Genomic DNA, 18,511 nt, shown 5'->3' on the forward strand with positions numbered 1-18,511 from the left:
CCCCATCTTAAGTTGAAGCCAACCTTGTGCCGTATCATTGCAGAAAAACAGAACTGTATTCACCGTTGCAATTAGACACTGAAATAACACTGGATTACGTACATGGCTGGATAAAGAAATGCATCGTGTGTGTTATGACTTTGGGGAAAAGGTCCTACGGATTAGTCCACGGCAGTCAGAGTTTTCTGTTGATTTTAGGAGGGACTTCACATTGCAAGTCTGAGAAAATATTAATAACTCAGAGTATCAGCAGTTATAAGCATAGGTTTCCCGATCGTGAGTGTGTGACCCCAGGCTAGTGACACAAGGTCTCTATTCCCCCGTTTCCTCATCTGCAAAACAGAGATAATAAGAACGCACCTCAACGGGTCCTTGGGACGATTAAATGGAGGAGCGGGGTTAAGGTGCTTAGAGTCCTTCATGCCGAGATGCTCGCTATTTATTATTTGTTGTTAAGAATCACACAAAGGTCTCCTAGGAGCTTGTGAGAGGCCAGTGCTGTTGGCTGCTGATTCAGTAACTGTTTGATTAGCGGCTTAAAATACAGGTAACATCAAACCAGCTTCCCCAAAGTCCCTGAAAGTAATAGCAATATATGCAACAGATGCCCCAAAAATGCTTATGTAAGTTACTCTCCCATAAAACATACCCAAATTCACAGCAAGGCACAGCCCTTGCACTACACTAATCCAAACCACAGTCTTCTTTTCAGAAAATGTGGCTCCAGAGAGTGGCCACTGGGGCTGAGTCCCCAGCAGCCAGCCCACCCCACTCCTTTTCCCCCAGCTGACGGGTCTATGCGGGTCACCTTGGTGCCCTTCACAGTGACCAGCTCACTAAGTGTGGTCCGGCAGCCGTGTGCAGGGCCCGCTCAGTGCTTCTAAGAAAAAGCTATAGCCCCCACCACTGGGGGTGGTCGGCGGTCAGCCTCTTGGGAACCAGCCTTGAAATCAAGCTGACAATGGACAGTAGGTCAGAGAAACCCAAAAAGTCTGGAGCTTGGGAGACACTGTCCAGCCCTGAACCCATCCTGCTCTCCCGTCTCCTCTGGGTGAGCTGATCTCCTAGCTGTCTAACGCAGTGTGAGGTTGGTTTCCTTTTCCTTGCTATTGAAAAACAGACATCTTAGTGTGGACACAACTGTCCCCTCAACTGACAGTTAACACGGAAGCACGGAAGCCTCCCTGCTCACAGAGGCTGCACACCCCAGGCTGAAGCCATGAATGGAAGAATCTTCCAGAATGTTGTTGACTTTGTCTCAAGGCAGAGAGAAAGCTGGGCTCCATCTGCTCCTAGCACTCCCAGCCCAGGTGGCCTCGTCACGATTTACAGCCTCAGTGTTCAGCGACGCCATCTCCACTGTCAATCAAACGAGAGGTTGGACTAGACGGAGAAAGGACTCCAAGCTGCACACCTCAGCCCCGGAGCATGGTGCACGCCCCGACACCCCCTGGGCGTCAGCCCCCACGCCTCCCCGGCCCAGGCCGCGTCCAGGGGAGTCTGTCAGCCTGAGTAGAACAGCTCAGAGTGGATTTCTGACACCCAGAAGTTCCATTAAGGGACCCAGGACCTCAGTCACTGTCCCCGGACGTTCCCGTGTGCCCGTGCGCGCTGTGTCGGTGACCACAATCACTTCTTCCTGCTGATGAGGCCCCATCCAGGCTGGAGAGACGCACCCGGTCTCAGGAAAGCTGTGAAACCGCCACGGTTAAAGAGAGTGCTACCTGCCTTCCAGGGCCGGGGACTGCAGTCCGCTTTGACAGACAGCTGGTGTGCGCTGAACGCTCTGGGGGGCCGGGAGGGTCTCCGGGTGATAGGTGAAGGCCTGGGGGCTCCGAGCCGCTGGTTCCTGAGCCACAGCACAGCGTCCTCCCTAGAAATGCACTCTGCTGGGGACATGTTGGAGGGGCTGCCTGGCACCCCCGGCGGGCAGGCGGAGAAGCAGTGAATTGGGGGGCCGTGGGCAGCTGCTCCTCCAGCCTCCCGGCCCAGGGAGAAGTGCCATCAGCCAAGTGGGTGGCTTCCCCTGAGTTACTCCAGGCTCACCCAGCGGACAGACAGTGACATGAACACGTAAGGCAAGTCGGACAGAGACAGGGGCGGGCGAGGGACAACAAAAAAGTGGGCCAGTAGAAATCCGATGAAATGAGTCCACTGAGAATTAGGGGGAACACAGAAGAAAACAAGGCGCCCAGGTAACCAGGCGGGTCAGGGCCCCGTCACACAGGAGCTGTGGAAGACCTCTGTGGCTCCCTCCTACAAGACCCATCCAGTGTGTTCTATCTACAACCCGGGCTTCTATCAGGGGCAACTATTCACCGAGAATAAAAAGCCCTGTCACAGCTCCTTTAGAGGATCAGAAATAGGATGTCACTCGGGGGAAGAAACCTTCAAGGGACTTCCGGACACATAATTCTCCCTGGAGCTCAGAAACTGATAACGGGGCCGCAGCACAGGCAGGCTGGGGAAGTGCCCACTTCCTCTCTGAAGTCCTGCTGCACTTAAAAAATATATACATATTAATTAAATTAAATATAAATTAAATTAAAATTTATTAAAAATTTTAAAATATTTATTTATTCATTGGGCTGTACTAGGTCTTAGCTGTAAAGGCAGGACCTTAGAGCTTCGTTGCAGCCTGCAGATGTGGCATTCAAACTCTTAGTTGCAACACATGGGATCTGGTTCCCTGACCTGGGATCGAACCCAGGTCCCTGGATTGAAAGCCTGGAGCCTTAGCCACTGGACCGCCAGGGAAGTCCCTTGCTGTGCTTTTTAAAGGATCAAAGAGTCTAGAAGGCCCGTCTCAATATGCCTGATGGTGAAGATGATTCCATGGGAGTTAAGTCCTCAAAAATTAACAAGAAGACCTCTCTCATCACTTAGTCTGGGTCCTCAAGATGTTTAACCAAACATTTTTAAAGAAGAACTGCAAACTAGAAAAAAAAATTCCCCTGAAAATATTTAATGTAAGCTAATTCCTGGAGATGTGCTTTTTATAAAACATTGATTAGCAACTGACTTTTTTTTTTTTAGGGAACAGGGCAACAGGAAGGTGGGGACAGACATCAGAAAATGATATGATTGCTTTTTATTTCGATGAGAGTAACAAGGAAGCCCCCCGCCACTCTGCCTTATGTAAAAACACGTCCAGCATCGTGAGCAGCAGTCATCAGCGGGAAGGGACCAAGCCCCAGGCACCCACAGAGCATCTTCAAGCCACAATTCTAGGCTCCCTCAACTGTGTGCAGAGCCACTGGCCAACACCACGAATTCAGCTTCCCATCGCATCTTGTCTTCTCTCCTTTCCTCTCTTTCAAGGCTTCAGGAATACAGCAGAAGGATCACGATGTGGAAAACAAGGACAGTTCTCACAAGCACATCGCTGTCGGCCTGTGCGGGGTAAACTCAGGAAGGCACGCAATAAATTAAAGCAGACCCCGTCTCTCGGGAGGGTCTGCAGTGGCCTCCAGGGTGGGGACCGGGTCTGCCAGCAGCCGAGTTTCCAGCACTGGTGAGGTGTCAGGACCGCCACAGGGAGGAGGCAGTTTCCTCCTTTCGGAAGCCGCGTCGGTCTGCAGGGTGAGTGCTTGCTTGGAGGAGACAGTCCTCCGCTTCTGCTCCGGGGCTGCCTGGCCCTGCGCCCTCCGAGGCCAGGGGGACCCTCCCGGTGTTACCTGCTGACGCACCACAGCCAGTGCTGGTGGCAAATTAGTCCACAGGACTCCATCTACCACTGACTTACAGAAGTCCCTTGGGGTGGGGGGGGAAATCAAACCGGAGGTTGCTGCTCAGTAAAATAAAGTGCTTTTTGTTGAGAGTAGCTGTTATTTACTGGTTGATTTTTCATTTCACCTGAGGCACCGACATCAACGACATGAAAGGCGATCATGTTTACCAGGAGTAAAAAAAAACTGTAAAAGCTTGTTTCTACTAAGAAGCCTGCAGTTCTACAACGTACTTCTCTACTGGTTTCCACGTCTTCATGTTACTAAATTTTAACACACTACTGGAAAGGGAAATAGTTTACGCTGGAGTGGGGAGGGTGGAAAACACAGAGACAGAAAAGGTCCATAAATATCCCTTAAGGGGTCCACTTGTGAAGGTGTGAGAGAGGGGGTGACAGCCAAGAAGGCCAGGCCCCGCGCTGAATCCAGATATCCCTTAAGGGGTCCACTGGTGAAGGTGTGAGAGAGGGGATGACAGCCAAGAAGGCCAGGCCCCGCGCTGAATCCAGATGTGTCTGGACGGGCGGAGACACGGATTGGCTTCTGGAAGGGTCCACATATCAACCTAAGAGTGTGCTCTGAGTCCACATGCTAGGTAACTGCTATAACACACTTGCATCTTCCATGGCCTCGATCCACCTGCAACACAGAAGAGAGGAGACACTCGGTTCTGCCTGGAACTCTGGTCACGGAACCCAAGAGTGATGAGACAACGGTATCACTAATCCAAGGTGAGCGACCAGGTCCCATTCTGTGTGCTTGCCTAGCATTTAGCAAAAGGCCCAGAGTGCAGTGCACAGTTGCTGAATCAATGCACGCCTGTATGGGTGAGCCATAATACAGGTGGACCTCACTTTATCATGCTTTGCTTTCCTGTGCTCAGAGACACTGCGTTTTCTCTAAATTTGAAGGTTTGTGGAAATCCTGTGTCCAGCAAGTCTAGCAAGCAGCACCATCTTCCCAACAGTATTCGCTCACTGTGTGTCTCTGCAGCACATTTTGGCAATTCTCACCGTATTTCAGACTTCTCCATTGTTAGTCGACTTGTGGTGATCTGTGACCAGTGGTCTTTGATGTTACTACCGCAAAAAGATTATGACCTCTTAAAAGGCCCAGATGATGGTTAGTACTTTTAGCAATAAAGCATTTTCCAGTTAAGGAACGCATACTTTTGTAGACATAACACGACTGCACAGTTAACAGGCTACAGGATAAACACAACTCGTGTATGCACTGGGAAACCAAAAAGCTTGGGACTCCCTTGACTGCCACATGCGCTTCATTGCGTGGTCCGGAACCCCACCCACAGTCTATCTGAGGTCTGCCTGGGAACTTCAATCTGCTCTTCTGCTGTGGCCCAAGGGACCCTGACAGGACAGGAGGGCTGGAGAACAGAAGCCAAAGCCCAGGGTGACAGCTGGTTCCCTTCTGAGAGAGGAGAGGGGGGAACCCAGGACTAGTTATTTGAGTACCTCTGAGCCAAACTGCTATCCTCGGCTTTGAAGCTATAAAATAGGGTTTTCTTGTGGTAAAGATGAAACGTAGGGCTGGCTTCGCTGCTGCCCTCCTCCTTGCTTGACGCAACGGTGAAGCCAAGCAGGGGCATACTCTCCAAGGCCACTGTGTCCTGCAGAGAGGCAGAGGGGAAAAGGACGTTAAACATGGCAAGACGCCCATCAGCAGCTGAGTATCCATGCTCTTCACCCCTACTTCCTGCCAGCACCAGTCACGAGGAGGGAGACTTAACATTCTGTAACAGCGTTTACAGAGTCCTGGGACTTCCACGTTATCTTGTTTAATCTTCTTGACGGTCATGGAAGGTGTCACCATCATGCTAAGAAGAAACTGAGGCTCAGGGAAGGTAAATAATGCCCCAAGATCACACAGTGTGGAAGGGGCAGGGCCAGCACTGGAACTCATGAACCCGTAAAACTGCGCATTCCTTCCACTGATTTGGTGTGTCTGTGACTCAGATTTTCCACTGTCATTACTCCTGTTAATGTATTCTGTGCTCAGCCCGCCATGGTCTCTTTCACAGTGCTTCAATATGGAGCACTCAGGGCGTCCGTGCTTAAAATCATGGAGTTGGGCGGAAAAAGAGCGAGCTTCTTATATGTAGATAAAGAGCGTTTTATAATAAACACACCCATATTTATGCACAAATACACGTTCATACAACCATAAGATCGTACGTGAACAGAGATAAGTGGTTAAGCACATTAGAATGACTGTAGGAGAGAAGGGGGAGTTCAGTTTGTGTATAAAAGGCAATCAACTTTTTAAGACTGCTGGATCAGAAAAAACATTCGACAAAATTCAACATCCACTCATGATAAAAACCCTTAGCAAACTAGGGAATAGACAGGAACTTCTTGGGTCTTCCCGGTGGTACAGTGGATAAGAACCCATCTGCCAATGCAGGGGACATGGCTTTGATTCCTGCTTCAGGAAGATTCCACATGCCACAGAGCGGCTCTGCCCGTGTGCTACAACCACTGAACCTGCACGCCTACAGCCTGGGCTCTGCAACCAGAGAAGCCACGGCATCCAGCTCCCCCGCTCCCTGCAAACAGAGAAAGCCCTCGTGCACCAACGACGACGCAGTGCAGCCAGTAAACAAACAGAAGGGAACTTCCTTCATCTGACAAAGAGTATCTATAAAATACCCACCAATAACATCATACTCAATAGCGAAATACTTAATGCTTTTCCCCCAAGACTGACACGAAGCAAGAGGGCACTGCCCGTTACCAATTAAATTCAACACTGCGCTGGAGATCCTAGTCATCGCATTAAGGCAAGAAAAAGAAATAAAAGACATCAAGATCAGAAAAGAAGAAGCAAAACTACCTGTGCGTAAAAAGGACACGTTTGATTACAAACAACTATTAGAACTAATAATGAATTTAGCGATGTCACAGGATAATTAATTGTTGTCTTTTAAAAACATTTTTGTATTATCAGTGAACACTAGAAAATAAACTCCACTCAAAACTGCATCCAAAAATAAAGTACTTAGAATAAAGGTAACAGAAATGAGAGAAGTATAAGAATCTCTATACTAAAAAGTACAAAACATTAAATGCAGAATTTAAAGAACTAAATAAATGAATTATTCATGGATTGGGAGATTCAATATGGCTATGATGTCAATTCTCCCCAGATAGATATATAGATTCAATAATCCCTGTCATAATCTTAATAGTCATTTTTATTGAAATTGACACATTTATATGGAAACACAAAAGACCCAAAACAACCTTTAAAAAGAACAAAGCTGGAGGACTTACACAAGGCTTACTATAAAGTATTAAAACCACATTAAGATACTACTACGCTTTCACCAGAATGGCTAAAATTAAAGCCTGGCAATACCAAGTGTTAACAAAGGTGGAGCAAACAGAACTCCCAAATTTACCTACATCATTGCAGAGACTGTAAAATGCCACATCATTTTGGAAAACTACCCGGTAAATTCTGAAAGACCATATGTATATCGTTCTGTGATCCAGAAATTCCATTCCTAGGTATTCACCCAAGGCAAAATAAAAACCTATTTTCACACAAAAACCTGTATGCAAAAGTTTAAACTGGCTTTATTCATAATCACCTCAAATTGGAAACAACTCAAATGTCCTTCAACTGGTGAATGGATAAACAAAGAGGTATATTCACAAAATGGAATACTACTCAGCCACAAAAGGGCGTGACCAACTGTACGCAACAATATGGATGACTTAAAAACACTGTGTTGAGTGGAAAAATCGCGCACGATTCCATTTATCTGAAGATCTAAAGGATATAACTAACATACGGTAGGAAAAAAATACAACCTAGCGTGTTGCCTCTAGGGATGGGGGTGAGGTGAGGATTTACAGGGGTATGCTTAAGTCAAAACTCAACAAACAGTATCAAGATTGGTGTACTTCCTCATATAAAAGTTGTACTTCAAAAGAAAAAAAAAGATACACAAATATTGAACTCTTAGGGAGAATCAGCTCAGTTGGTAAAGAGTCCGCCTGCAACACAGGAGACCTCGGTTTGATTACTGAGTTGGGAAGATCCCCTGGAGAAGGGATAGGCTACCCACTCCAGTATTCTTGGGCTTCCCTGGTGGCTCAGCTGGTAAAGAATCTACCTGCAATGTGGGAGACCTGGGTTCGATCTCTGGGTTGGCAAGATCCCCTGGAGAAGGGAACAGCTACCCACTCCAGTTTTCTGGCCTGGGCCGTGAACAGTAGGACAGGACTGAGCGACTTCCACTTTCACTGAGTGGCTTTCACATTCGCTTTTCAGGGGGAATTATACTTGAAAAGCATCAGAAAGCAAGATGGACGAGAGACTAACAGATACTTGATTACAGTAAAATGTTAACTGTATAATCAAAATTCCTCCGTTTCTTTATGTTTGAAATTTTTTGTAATAATATATTAACTACATAACAAAATATTGGAAAAATGTAAAAGATTCCTATATATTTCTGACAAGCACTCTCTCCCAGGGCTGATGCTGAGTAGCAAGTTACATCAGCTTTGGGTTACCTCAGGGTACGTGATGGGGCTGCATGGCAGTAGAGACAGTGAAATCTGCCCATCCACGTTACCAAGTCTCCGTCTTTTGATGGAATTTGAAAGCTTGGCCTGTCACTGGTTTAGGCTTATTGAGCAACTATACAAGTTCCTCTCTCTGAAGAAGTGGAAGCATCCTGAAATCCATCTTTGAAAACCAACCCACACTGTCACTTCCACAACAACCGTCGCTCGGGACATAGACCGTCTGGCTTTTCCTTTCTCAGACAGGATCCTCACTCTGATGGTCGGTTAACTGTCAATAGCTTTTATCCCCCAAGCGTGTTTTCCACGAGATGCTCTGTGGAGGAAGGGCCTGCTCTCAGGACAGCTGGGTGCTCTCCACACCTCGGGGACCCACAACACACCCCTGTGCACCCCCCTCAAGCGCTGCTGTGAAGAAGTCTCACAAAGTGTCCACTCAGTTCTCCCAGAACCCAGGTCTCAGAGGCCACCCCTCCTCGGGGAGGGTGTAGTTCACACAGCACCCCTGTCCCTCAGGCCCACAAGGGGTCCCCTCTGTGTGTCTGGGATCCTGGACGGCGGGGCTGACTGCAGCCGCCACAGCTGCAGGTTCCTCGTGAGGGGAGCTTCACGCCCCCACAGGGGACATGCCTTCTGCCCGGTCGCCAGCACCCGTGGTCAGGGGAGAAGGGCCCGCCCTGTGGTGATGTGCTCATCCTCGTGGGGAGAATGTGCTCACCCTCTGCAGGAGGGGAGAATGCATTGAAGGCCCGTTTTCCAAAGCGGATTTCGCCTGCGGAAACCATCAGATAGACAGCGGGGTCTGGACCTGGTAAATCTTTCTCTGTATCCCACGGGTTCAGCCCGAGCCAGGACCAGAGCGCCCCCTGCCGCGCAGCCGCGCTCACGCCTCTCTGCTGCAGAAGCAGGCTGCACCAGGACCCTCTCCCCGCTGCATTGTAGCAGATGAAAGTCTAAGATGCTGTGATACACATGAACGTCGGGCTTCTTTAGTAAAGAGCTGCCATGCACGAAGCAATACGGTTCCCTGGCCGGTGCACAGACACAGAGGACGGTATTTTCCTCAGGCTCTTGGGTTCCCGCGCGAACAACGGAAGCGGAGGGCAGAAAGGCGCTCTCTCTGAGGCAGCGCCCTCGATTGCTGCCCCCCACCCACCCCGGGGACGTGCCAAGGCCTCGCGGCACCGGCCCTGCCCGCTGCACCACCTGGGCCCACAAGGGGACGGCCGGCTCCTCGGAGAGACAGACGCGTGGCCGTGCACCCGCGTGGCGCCCTCAGAGAAGACCTGCCCGCCGTGGCAGCCGAGCGGGGGCCAGACGCAGGCCCGCGGCGCGCCCAGCCCCACGCGGCCGGTGTGAGGCGACGCTTAACCCCCGGCCCCCGACAGCAGAGGAGAGAAGGCGGGACCACGCTACCTCACGGGCCGCGTAGGTGTAGAGCACTTTGCCGTTGATGACGAACCAGAGCTTCTTCCAGTGCCTCTTGCCCTTCTTACACCGGTTGAGGTAGCCGCTGATGGCGGAGCCCTCTCCGGAGGCGGCCACCTGGCGGAGGGAAGCAAGCGGGGCGGTCAAGGCTCCGGCGGGTGGACACGGTTCCGACGGGACCTAAATGACACTGAAACCGGCCGGCGGGGCATTCGTGCCGCTCTGGAGTCGGGGCGCTCGGGTGGTCTCGCGGTGCATCCGGCCCCTCAAAGGCCGCATGACGGGGCCGGGTTTGAGAGACAAGGTTGACGAAGGGACCCGAGACCCGAGAGTCGAAAAGTGCCTGCAGGAGGCTGCCCTCTGGCGGTGAGGCAGATTCCTGGTTCTCTCGTCTCAGCCCAGGACCCCAAATCACAGAACTGCAGGTATCTATCTGGGTGAAAGTTTCTTCCTCATAAAACTGGTTCTTATGCTTTTCAGCTTACTTTTTCCCTCACATTTAAGAGGGGATCCTTTCTTTTTTAAGTTGTTTCCCTAAAAGGTTGTATGATCTCCTGCCTAATGAGTTTGTTAACACCTCTTAGTAGCATCGGGGCTTCCCTGGTGGCTCAGAGGGTAAAGCGTCTGCCTGCAATGCGGGAGGCCCGAGTTTGATGTCTGGGTTGGGAAGATCCCCTAGAGAAGAAAATGGCCACCCACTCCAGTACTCTTGTCTGGAGAATCCCACAGACGGAGGAGCCTGGCAGGCTACAGTCCACGGGGTCTGTAGTGGGACACAGACCGACTTGACTTTCTTTCAGTAGTATCAATGGTGTGGTCTTTTGAACACGCCTCTCACAGGGGCTAAGATCACAGGCCTGGAGTAAGACCCATCTCGGGTTCCAACACAGACCCTAGCAATCACTAGAGGGGTGAGGTGAGACCACTTACTTCCTGTACGTCTCAGTGTCCTGACTAGTTAAACTGGAATCAAAGGACGTCAGACAGGTACCGGTCAGATACAGTGCCTGACCCACAGTTAAGTGCTCCATAAACATTCACCTTAATACAAGAGCAAGAAGGCCAGGTTACAAAATAATGTCATCTGACTTTCTCAGTTCATAGGTGGGGAAACTGAGACCCAGAGGAACTGGGGGTGGGGGGGGATCTACCAAAGATGAAGTTCTGACTTAGTTGAAGAGAGGCCGAGAACTCAGAGCTCTTGGCAAATGTTCTCAAGGTCAGGGAACTCCAGCGTAGGCAGAGGAAGCTACAACCAGCCAGGTGTTTTGAGAAGTACCGGGCAAGGAACCTGCCCCTCTTGGGTCCCCAGGACCCCTCTAACTCGGACAAGCCTCCTCTCCCCACAGCTGACCTGCCGGAGCAGCTCCCAGAGTCTGCGATCTGACCCCATCTGATGCTCCCGGGACAGCGCTCCAGCAGACTGTCCCCTGGGAAGCAGGTCTCACTGCTGGGGTGGGGCTCCTGGGGGCGGGGGAGAGAGTAGCGGGAGGCGGGGACACATTGCTCCTGGGGCTGCTGCGGAGCCCACGGTGTAGTCCGCATTGAGTAATAAAAAGGTGTTGCTTAGGGCAAAACCTGCCAACATGGCCTGGGGCAGGTCCACACGGCACCTGGATCACGGTGGCCTGATGCCTGAAAGGTGAGAACAGTGGTTCTCAAACTCTGTACCCATGGCACACTCAGGTTCCGTGAGTTCAGCTCCTGTTGACAGGACTGTGGGAGTGAGAGGGTGGTCTTTTCTCAATTTGTGGCAAGAGACTAGTTAATAAGTGAGGAGACAGCCATGCAGTGTAAGAAGTGTGAGATTTGTGTGGACAAGCTAATGTGAAATTATGATATCAAAGATAAAGTGAAAGAAATGTATGGAAGATTCAGAGTATCATCTTTTGAGTTAAAAAAAGGATCTATGATCGTCTATCTTAATTATGTATATGCATAAACATTTCTGGAAGCATCCGTAAGAAATCTGACGGCAGTTAACTTTGAGGGGTGGGACTGAAGGAGTCTGGGGAGGGAGAGAGAGAAACTCAATTCTCATCACACATTCTTCTGTCCTTTTGAAAAAAAAAATTGTTATCACGTAAGTGTTAACTTCCACGATTTTTAAAATACAAAAGGAATCAAGCTAATGGATAGAACCATACTCACTTAAAATTTTCATCCCTAACACTTTTTGACCCTTGCCACCTGCTATTCAATAATGAATATTTAAAAATACTTGGTAACAGCTGCTCAGTCTTCTTTTGACGGCTTGTATATTCACGGGCACACATTTGTTTGTGGTTATGATTAGAATACAGTCAATAATCTGGTTCTGTCTGCAGAAAGGAATTGAGTTGGGCTAATTCTGAGGTTTCCTGGAAAGAGTCCTACAGCCTTTAGGAGGCCCACCACCTGAGCCTGTGTGGGATCCCCAGGATGAGACAGGGATGAGGTTTGAGGGGACCAGACTCGGGAGGGCTGAGCCAGGCCGAGCGGCTTTAGACCCAAGTGCTGCAGCGCTGTGTGCATCTGGGGATGGGTCAAGGCTGGGGGGCCGACGTGTCTCCCCGCACCTCTGACAGCCACTCGGGCTCCTGTTCTCTGCCACCAGCGGGGGTCTTCTCGGTCACACCCAGGAGACGGCCTATGCTTCAGGGCGGCCTTTGTGAGCACGAGCCAGAACGCCTCCCATGAGGGATGCTCTCTAACGTGTCCTCAAGAGCCTGGTCCGGCTGGGGCAGGGGGTCTGAGGACCCAAAACCTTCTAAATCCCCTTGGCCCCCAGGAAGGCAGCCCTATACCCGCCTCACCTCGGTCAGGGCTGACGGGACTTTCCTCTGCTTCCTGAAGGCCGAGGGGTTGATGCTGTGGAAGACGGACGAGAAGGCGCTGCTCGAGAAGCGGGCGGAGGAGAGGGGGAAGCTCATGCTCAGGGGCCGCTCTGCAGCAAGACAAGCCGCGGGGAGGGAGGTGAGCGTCTGCGCCCATGGCAGGGGACACAGGCGCCTCCAAGACCTGAGCTCCCGGCCCTCCTGAGATGGCACCCGGCCACGAGGGGTGGGGTGGGGTGGGGTGGGGGTTCCGTGTGACCCAAGAGAAGGGGTGCCCCCCCCGCCCCGCTAACAGAGCTGGAGTGGGGGCAGGCTTTCCCGATGCTGGCTATGCCTTCTTCCCCGTGTCTACAGAGGCCAGCAGTCCTCTCCACGGCCCCGGGCAGCCCTGGGGTGGAGGTGACCGAGGGGAGTCTCTGGTTTCAGGCCCAAGATCCACCCTGCTCCCTCTCTGGCCGACCCTGAACACAGGCGCTCACAGGCCCTCTCAGCCACCTCGAGCTCTGCTATCCGAGGACCTTCAGCCCCTTCCCCGACCACAACGCCTCTGGTCTCCATCTCGACATCCTCATTCCAAGAGGGCCGCAGGGGACCCAGGCCTGAAAACAGGGCCGCTGGGCAGAGTGATTTGAGTGCCTGCCTACTGGCCTCGTCACGGAGACGCACGGACCCAGCATGCCATGTCTCAGACACGTGTCCCAGGCATGTCACCCAGACACGTGTCCCAGACACATGGACCCAGACGTGTCACCCAGACACATGTCCCAGACACGTGACCCAGACACATGGACCCAGACACGTGACCCAGACACATGGACCCAGACACGTGTCTCAGACACGTCACCCAGATACGTGTCCCAGACACATGGACCCAGACACGTGACCCAGAGACATGGACCCAGACACGTCACCCAGACACATGGACCCAGACACATCACCCAGACACATGACCCAGACACATGGACCCAGACACGTCACCCAGACACATGGACCCAGACACGTCACCCAGACACATGGACCCAGACACGTCACTCAGACACATGGACCCAGACACGTGACCCAGAGACATGGACCCAGACACGTCACCCAGACACATGGACCCAGACACATCACCCAGACACGTGACCCAGACACGTGTCCAAGACACGTCACCCAGATACGTGTCCCAGACACGTCACCCAGATACGTGTCCCAGACACATGGACCCAGACACATGTCCTAAATACGTGGACCTAGACATGTCACACAGACACGTCACCCAGACACATGGACCCAGACACGTGTTCCAGACACATGGACCCAGACACGTGACCCAGAGACATGGACCCAGACACGTCACCCAGACACATGTCCCAGACACGTGACCCAGACACATGGACCCAGACACGTGACCCAGACACGTGTCCAAGACATGTCACCCAGATACGTGTCCCAGACACATGGACCCAGACACGTGTCCTAGATACGTGGACCTAGACATGTCACACAGACACGTATCCCAGACACATGGACCCAGACTCAGCTGCTATGGAACCCTTCCTCTGGGGGCACCTCTGGATTTTCTACAGAACCAACGGTCGGGGAGAAGGTGCTCCAGAGCAGGGTTTAAACCCTGCCTCCTCCTGGAGGGCAGCATTTTGTCCAGACACCCCCAAGAAAGCGGCTGGGAAAGGCCGTGTGGGGAAGAAGCGGAGGGTGGTCCGCGGTACCTCTCATAATGCCTGGGGCGTCCCCGCCCCTCTTCTTCAGCTCCCCGTAGCAGCCGTCACACACCTTGGCCATGCGGTCCTTGAGGTACTTCAGAGGGTACTTGTTCCGAGAGCAGTTCCGGCAGACGATCTGGGGGAGATGGGGGGCCCGCGGGTCACAGGGTCTCACCCTCCCGGCCCAAGCAGAGGACCATGTCCGACCCCTCTGCCGACCCGCCCCCACCTCCTCGAGGGCCTCGTGCTCTGAGCAGAGTTATTATGCTCCTCTGCAGGTGCTTATCTGTTTTTCTTTTTAAAAAATTATAGAAAATTATAAAATAGTATATAAAAAATTATATAGTTTTTATTTTTAAAAATTTAATATATATTTAATGTATAATTTTAAAAAATTATATATATTTTTATTATTTTAAAATGATTTCTTGTCTTATGCTTGTGCCCAGTCATGTCCAAGTCTCTGCAACCCCATGGACTGTAGCTTATAATACCAAATGTCATATTTGTAGCATATGATACCTAATATAATATCAAATACCTTATAATACCTAATATAATATTATAATACATATTATGTATTATATACCTAATATTATAATACCTATAATTGTTTATAATACCTAATAAAATGAAAGTTCTGTGTGAAAAGTGAAAGTCTCTCAGTCATGTCCGACTCTTTGCAACCCCATGGACTGCAGCCCATCAGGCTCCTCTGTCCATGGGATTTTTCAGGCAAGGATATGGGAGTGGGTTGTCATTTCCTTCTCCAGGGGATCCTTCTGACCCAGAGATTGAACCCGCATCTCCTCTGTCTCTTGCATGCAGGCGGATTCTTTATCCACTGAGCCATCGGGGAAGCCCAATAGAAGTGACATATAACATTATATTATTAATAGTTTCAGGTATACAATGCAGTGATTCAGTGTATGTAATATAGTTGGCTCTCCATGTCTGCGGGTTCCATATCCACAGATTCAACCAATGATGGATCGAAAAGATTTTTAAAAATTCTACAAAGTTTCAAAAGCAAAACGTGCTGCCAACTATTTGCATGGAATTTACACTGTATTTATAACTATTTACACAGCATTTGTAACTCAGCTGGAAAAGAATCCGCCAGCAATGTGGGAGACCTGGGTTCAATCCCTGGGTTGGGAAGATCCCCTGGAGAAGGGAAAGGCTACCCCCTCCAGTATTCCTTGCCTGGAGAATCCCATGGACAGACAAGCCTGGCAGGCTATATATAGTCCACGGGATCGCAGAAGAGTCAGATACGACTGAGCAACTTTCACTTCTTACACAGCACTTCTATTCATTAGGTATTATAAGCGATATAGAGATGATCTAAAGTATGCTACAGGATGTGTGTAGGTTACATGCAAATGTTACACTGTTTTAAATAATGGACATGAGCATCCTTGGATTTTGGTATCCACGGGGATCCTAGGATCCTAGAACCAGTCTCCCGTGGATATCAAGGGAGACTGTATGGTGAAATCACCACAATGTCTAGCTAGCATCCATCACCACACATAGTTTACAAATTATTTTTCTTGTGCTAAGAACTTTAAAGATCTATTCTCTTGGCAGCTTTCACATATACAATACAGCTTTTTAAAATTAATTTAGCTTTTATTTAGCTGCACTGGGTCTTGGTTACACAGGGATCTAGTTCCCTGACCAGAGACTGAATCCTGTCCCCTGCGTGGGAGCATGGACTCTTAGCCAGAGGACCACCAGGGATGTCTCTACAATACTCTGCTGACTATTATCACCAAGCCGTAAGCTTTCTGTTTTCTGATGAGCCTGCACCCTTAACCAAGACGGGATATTCTTCCTCCCGGGAGAACAACCCCATCCGCTACAATTTCCTGCGGGAAGCAGGGTGGTGGAGTGGAACGGGTCTGGGTTTGGAGCCCTGGTGGGAGGGCATCAGTAAAAGGTGAATTAACTTCACGCCCCACCCTGGGCCCAACCCGCAGCAGCCGCTGGACACCCCCCTGGTCCCCAGCCCCTCGCGCACGTCTCCGTGCCTCACCTTGCCGCAGGCGTGGCAGTGGTGGCGCCTCAGGGTGAGGGAGAAATCGCAGCCGCAGTTCATGCACATCATGACGTGCGTGACCGGCACAAGGGTCGGGGGCCTCTCCCCCAGGCTGACCCCCAGCCTCTCCCGTATCTGGAGCAACGGAGTCAGGCGGGCAGCGGGGTCAGGAGACCAGCTGGGCCGGCGCCCCCCTTCCTGTAGGGCGGTGTGTGTGTGTACAGAGGGGTGAGGTGGACTCCACTCTACACCCCACCCCCCCACCGCACCCTCCAGGGCGCCGAGCTCAGTTAGAAATGGGCCGGAGGGGCCAGGCTCTGGGCTGCACGGGGACCGCCCTGAGCTGGGCCGCGGGGAGGACCCAGTGGTGCCCCGGTGGAAGGAGGTGCTCGACCCCGCGGGTGCGCGGGGGCCCAGGGAGGCCCGCTCACCTCCACGCTGTGCTGGAAGGCGGCCAGCGCCTGGGCCTTGTAGTCCTCGGGGAGGGCCCGGCTCACGCAGCTGTGCCACTCGTCCCTCTCCGCACAGGAGCTGCAGGTACAAGCCTGATTGAACGAGGGCCATGCACCCTCTCGGGGTAGACCACGTCCCCGAAGCCCCCGCCACGCCCCACCCCACACCTGAAACCCCGGCCCGGCCACCCGCCAGACTTGCACAGCGGCATGTCTGCTTCCAAGCAGGCAGCCTCGATTGTGAGGTGTCTCTGGGCCTGGCCTGTAAACGTGGGAACATCAAACACTCTAACTCCCAGGGCGGCTGCAGGGACCAGATGACACGTGGGGGTGGAGGACTCTGCCAATGACAAAGCACTGCAGAAGCAAGGGGTCCCACCCTCTCGGAGGGGTGTGCTGGCCGGGGGCACAGAGCCAGGCACCACTTGGGGGGCAGTGGGCAGATGCTGGCAACTGTCACTATCTCATTCTCTCTGTCCTCCTCAGTTTCCCACACGCCCTCCCAGTCATTCACTCATTCAGAGCGCAGACATCCCACCTTCCCCTCTGGGCCTGGCAGGGTCTCCTGAGAGGCAATGCCCCCGAGCAGCCGCCAGGTGGAAATTCTCACGGAGCCCACTAGATGTCGCTCCAACCCTGCCACCGTGCCTAGAGCAGCTCCTGGCAGAAGCCCCCTTCCTGGTTTCTGAGCCCCGAGCCCCTATCCCAGCTCCAGCTGGTCTTCTCCTGGAAAAAGGGCAGGGGGACTCTTTCTTTGCCAGAAACCAACAAAATGGGGACCCCAGGGCAGAGCCTGAGGGCCTGGGAAAAAACAGCCATCTCTGATAGAAAGGCCTCACCCCCAAAAAAGTAAAAGGGAAAATAAATCGATGAGTGTTCACCTCTGATGTTTCTCACACTCTCCAGATCTGGCAGCCTAAACACAGACTATTTTACGAGCTAAGGTGCACCATGCACTTTTCACTGGCTTTGACCTTTCTTACTGCTGCAAAGACCCAATGATTCGTAGAGTTTTACAACAAGGAGATATTGTTATATTTAAGCAATGGGCTCTGGAAACCCCTGAGATTCCACGTAAAATTTTATGTGTATGCACATGTTTTCTGGGGAGAGAAGCCATGGTTTTATCAGATTCGCCACATGACTGTCCAAAACCGGACAAGAAATAACGGAACAAAAGTCATTTACCCAAAAAGGACACCAAAATAAAACTGACAACACATTCAGCGTCTGCGATTCCAACCTTTCCCACGTGCGAAATCCTGCCCCACACTCCCCCGGTCCTTCCTTTCCTCATACCTGGCAGACAGAGTCAGGCAGGACTCGGGAGTCTCGATCTTCAGGGCGTAGGGCACTTTCTCCATCACAGGGCGGCTGACCTGGAAACCAGGAGCGGCCCTCAGGATGGGCACGGGAGGGGTCCTGCCACCGCCCAACTCTGAGCCTGAGCTTCCTCACTGCGAAGGGCAAACCTTTCTCACCTGGAAGATGGGGTGTGTGTGTCTGTGTGTGTGCATGTGTGTGTGTCTCTGTGTGCGTGTGTGCACAGTGGGAGCCCAGCTGCTGACTCTGACTCTGTGGCCACCCGCTGACCCCCAGGAAGGCATCCTTCTCGGAGCCCACTGTGCTGGACAAGCACCTGCCCAGTGGGCACCCTCCAGCACGGCCTCTGTCAGACTCCTGAGCGGACGGATGCTTTGGCCCAAAAGGGGAAGACCCTCCCGGGTCAGCAGGGTCACCCTTCTCCAGGTCGGGGCCGCGGGAGGGAGACAGCCCCCTGCAGGCCG

The 18,511-nt window shown here is 51.8% G+C and overlaps 1 protein-coding gene across 5 annotated transcripts in view; it reads right to left on the reverse strand.

The window, feature by feature from the left end:
• Nucleotides 1–3,073: 3,073 nt before the first annotated feature.
• The window catches only part of FGD5 (FYVE, RhoGEF and PH domain containing 5), a 121,756-nt gene continuing 106,318 nt past the window's right edge, over nt 3,074–18,511 (reverse strand). For 4 of the 5 annotated variants that reach the window (XM_070359296.1, XM_070359297.1, XM_070359294.1 and 1 more), the window contains exons 14-21: nt 18,024–18,103; nt 16,704–16,803; nt 16,270–16,470; nt 14,235–14,364; nt 12,505–12,635; nt 9,698–9,826; nt 5,201–5,355; nt 3,074–4,367 (exon numbers count right to left, since the gene is read on the reverse strand). In XM_070359296.1, the coding sequence (XP_070215397.1) occupies nt 4,331–4,367; nt 5,201–5,355; nt 9,698–9,826; nt 12,505–12,635; nt 14,235–14,364; nt 16,270–16,470; nt 16,704–16,803; nt 18,024–18,103 (963 nt within the window). In that variant the 3' untranslated portion in view covers nt 3,074–4,330. The remainder of the gene's footprint in view (nt 4,368–5,200; nt 5,356–9,697; nt 9,827–12,504; nt 12,636–14,234; nt 14,365–16,269; nt 16,471–16,703; nt 16,804–18,023; nt 18,104–18,511) is intronic. The other variant, XM_005898789.3, reaches the window with a different exon arrangement.

Source organism: Bos mutus, chromosome 22, assembly GCF_027580195.1.
Source record: "Bos mutus isolate GX-2022 chromosome 22, NWIPB_WYAK_1.1, whole genome shotgun sequence".
Classification (NCBI taxonomy): domain Eukaryota; kingdom Metazoa; phylum Chordata; class Mammalia; order Artiodactyla; family Bovidae; genus Bos; species Bos mutus.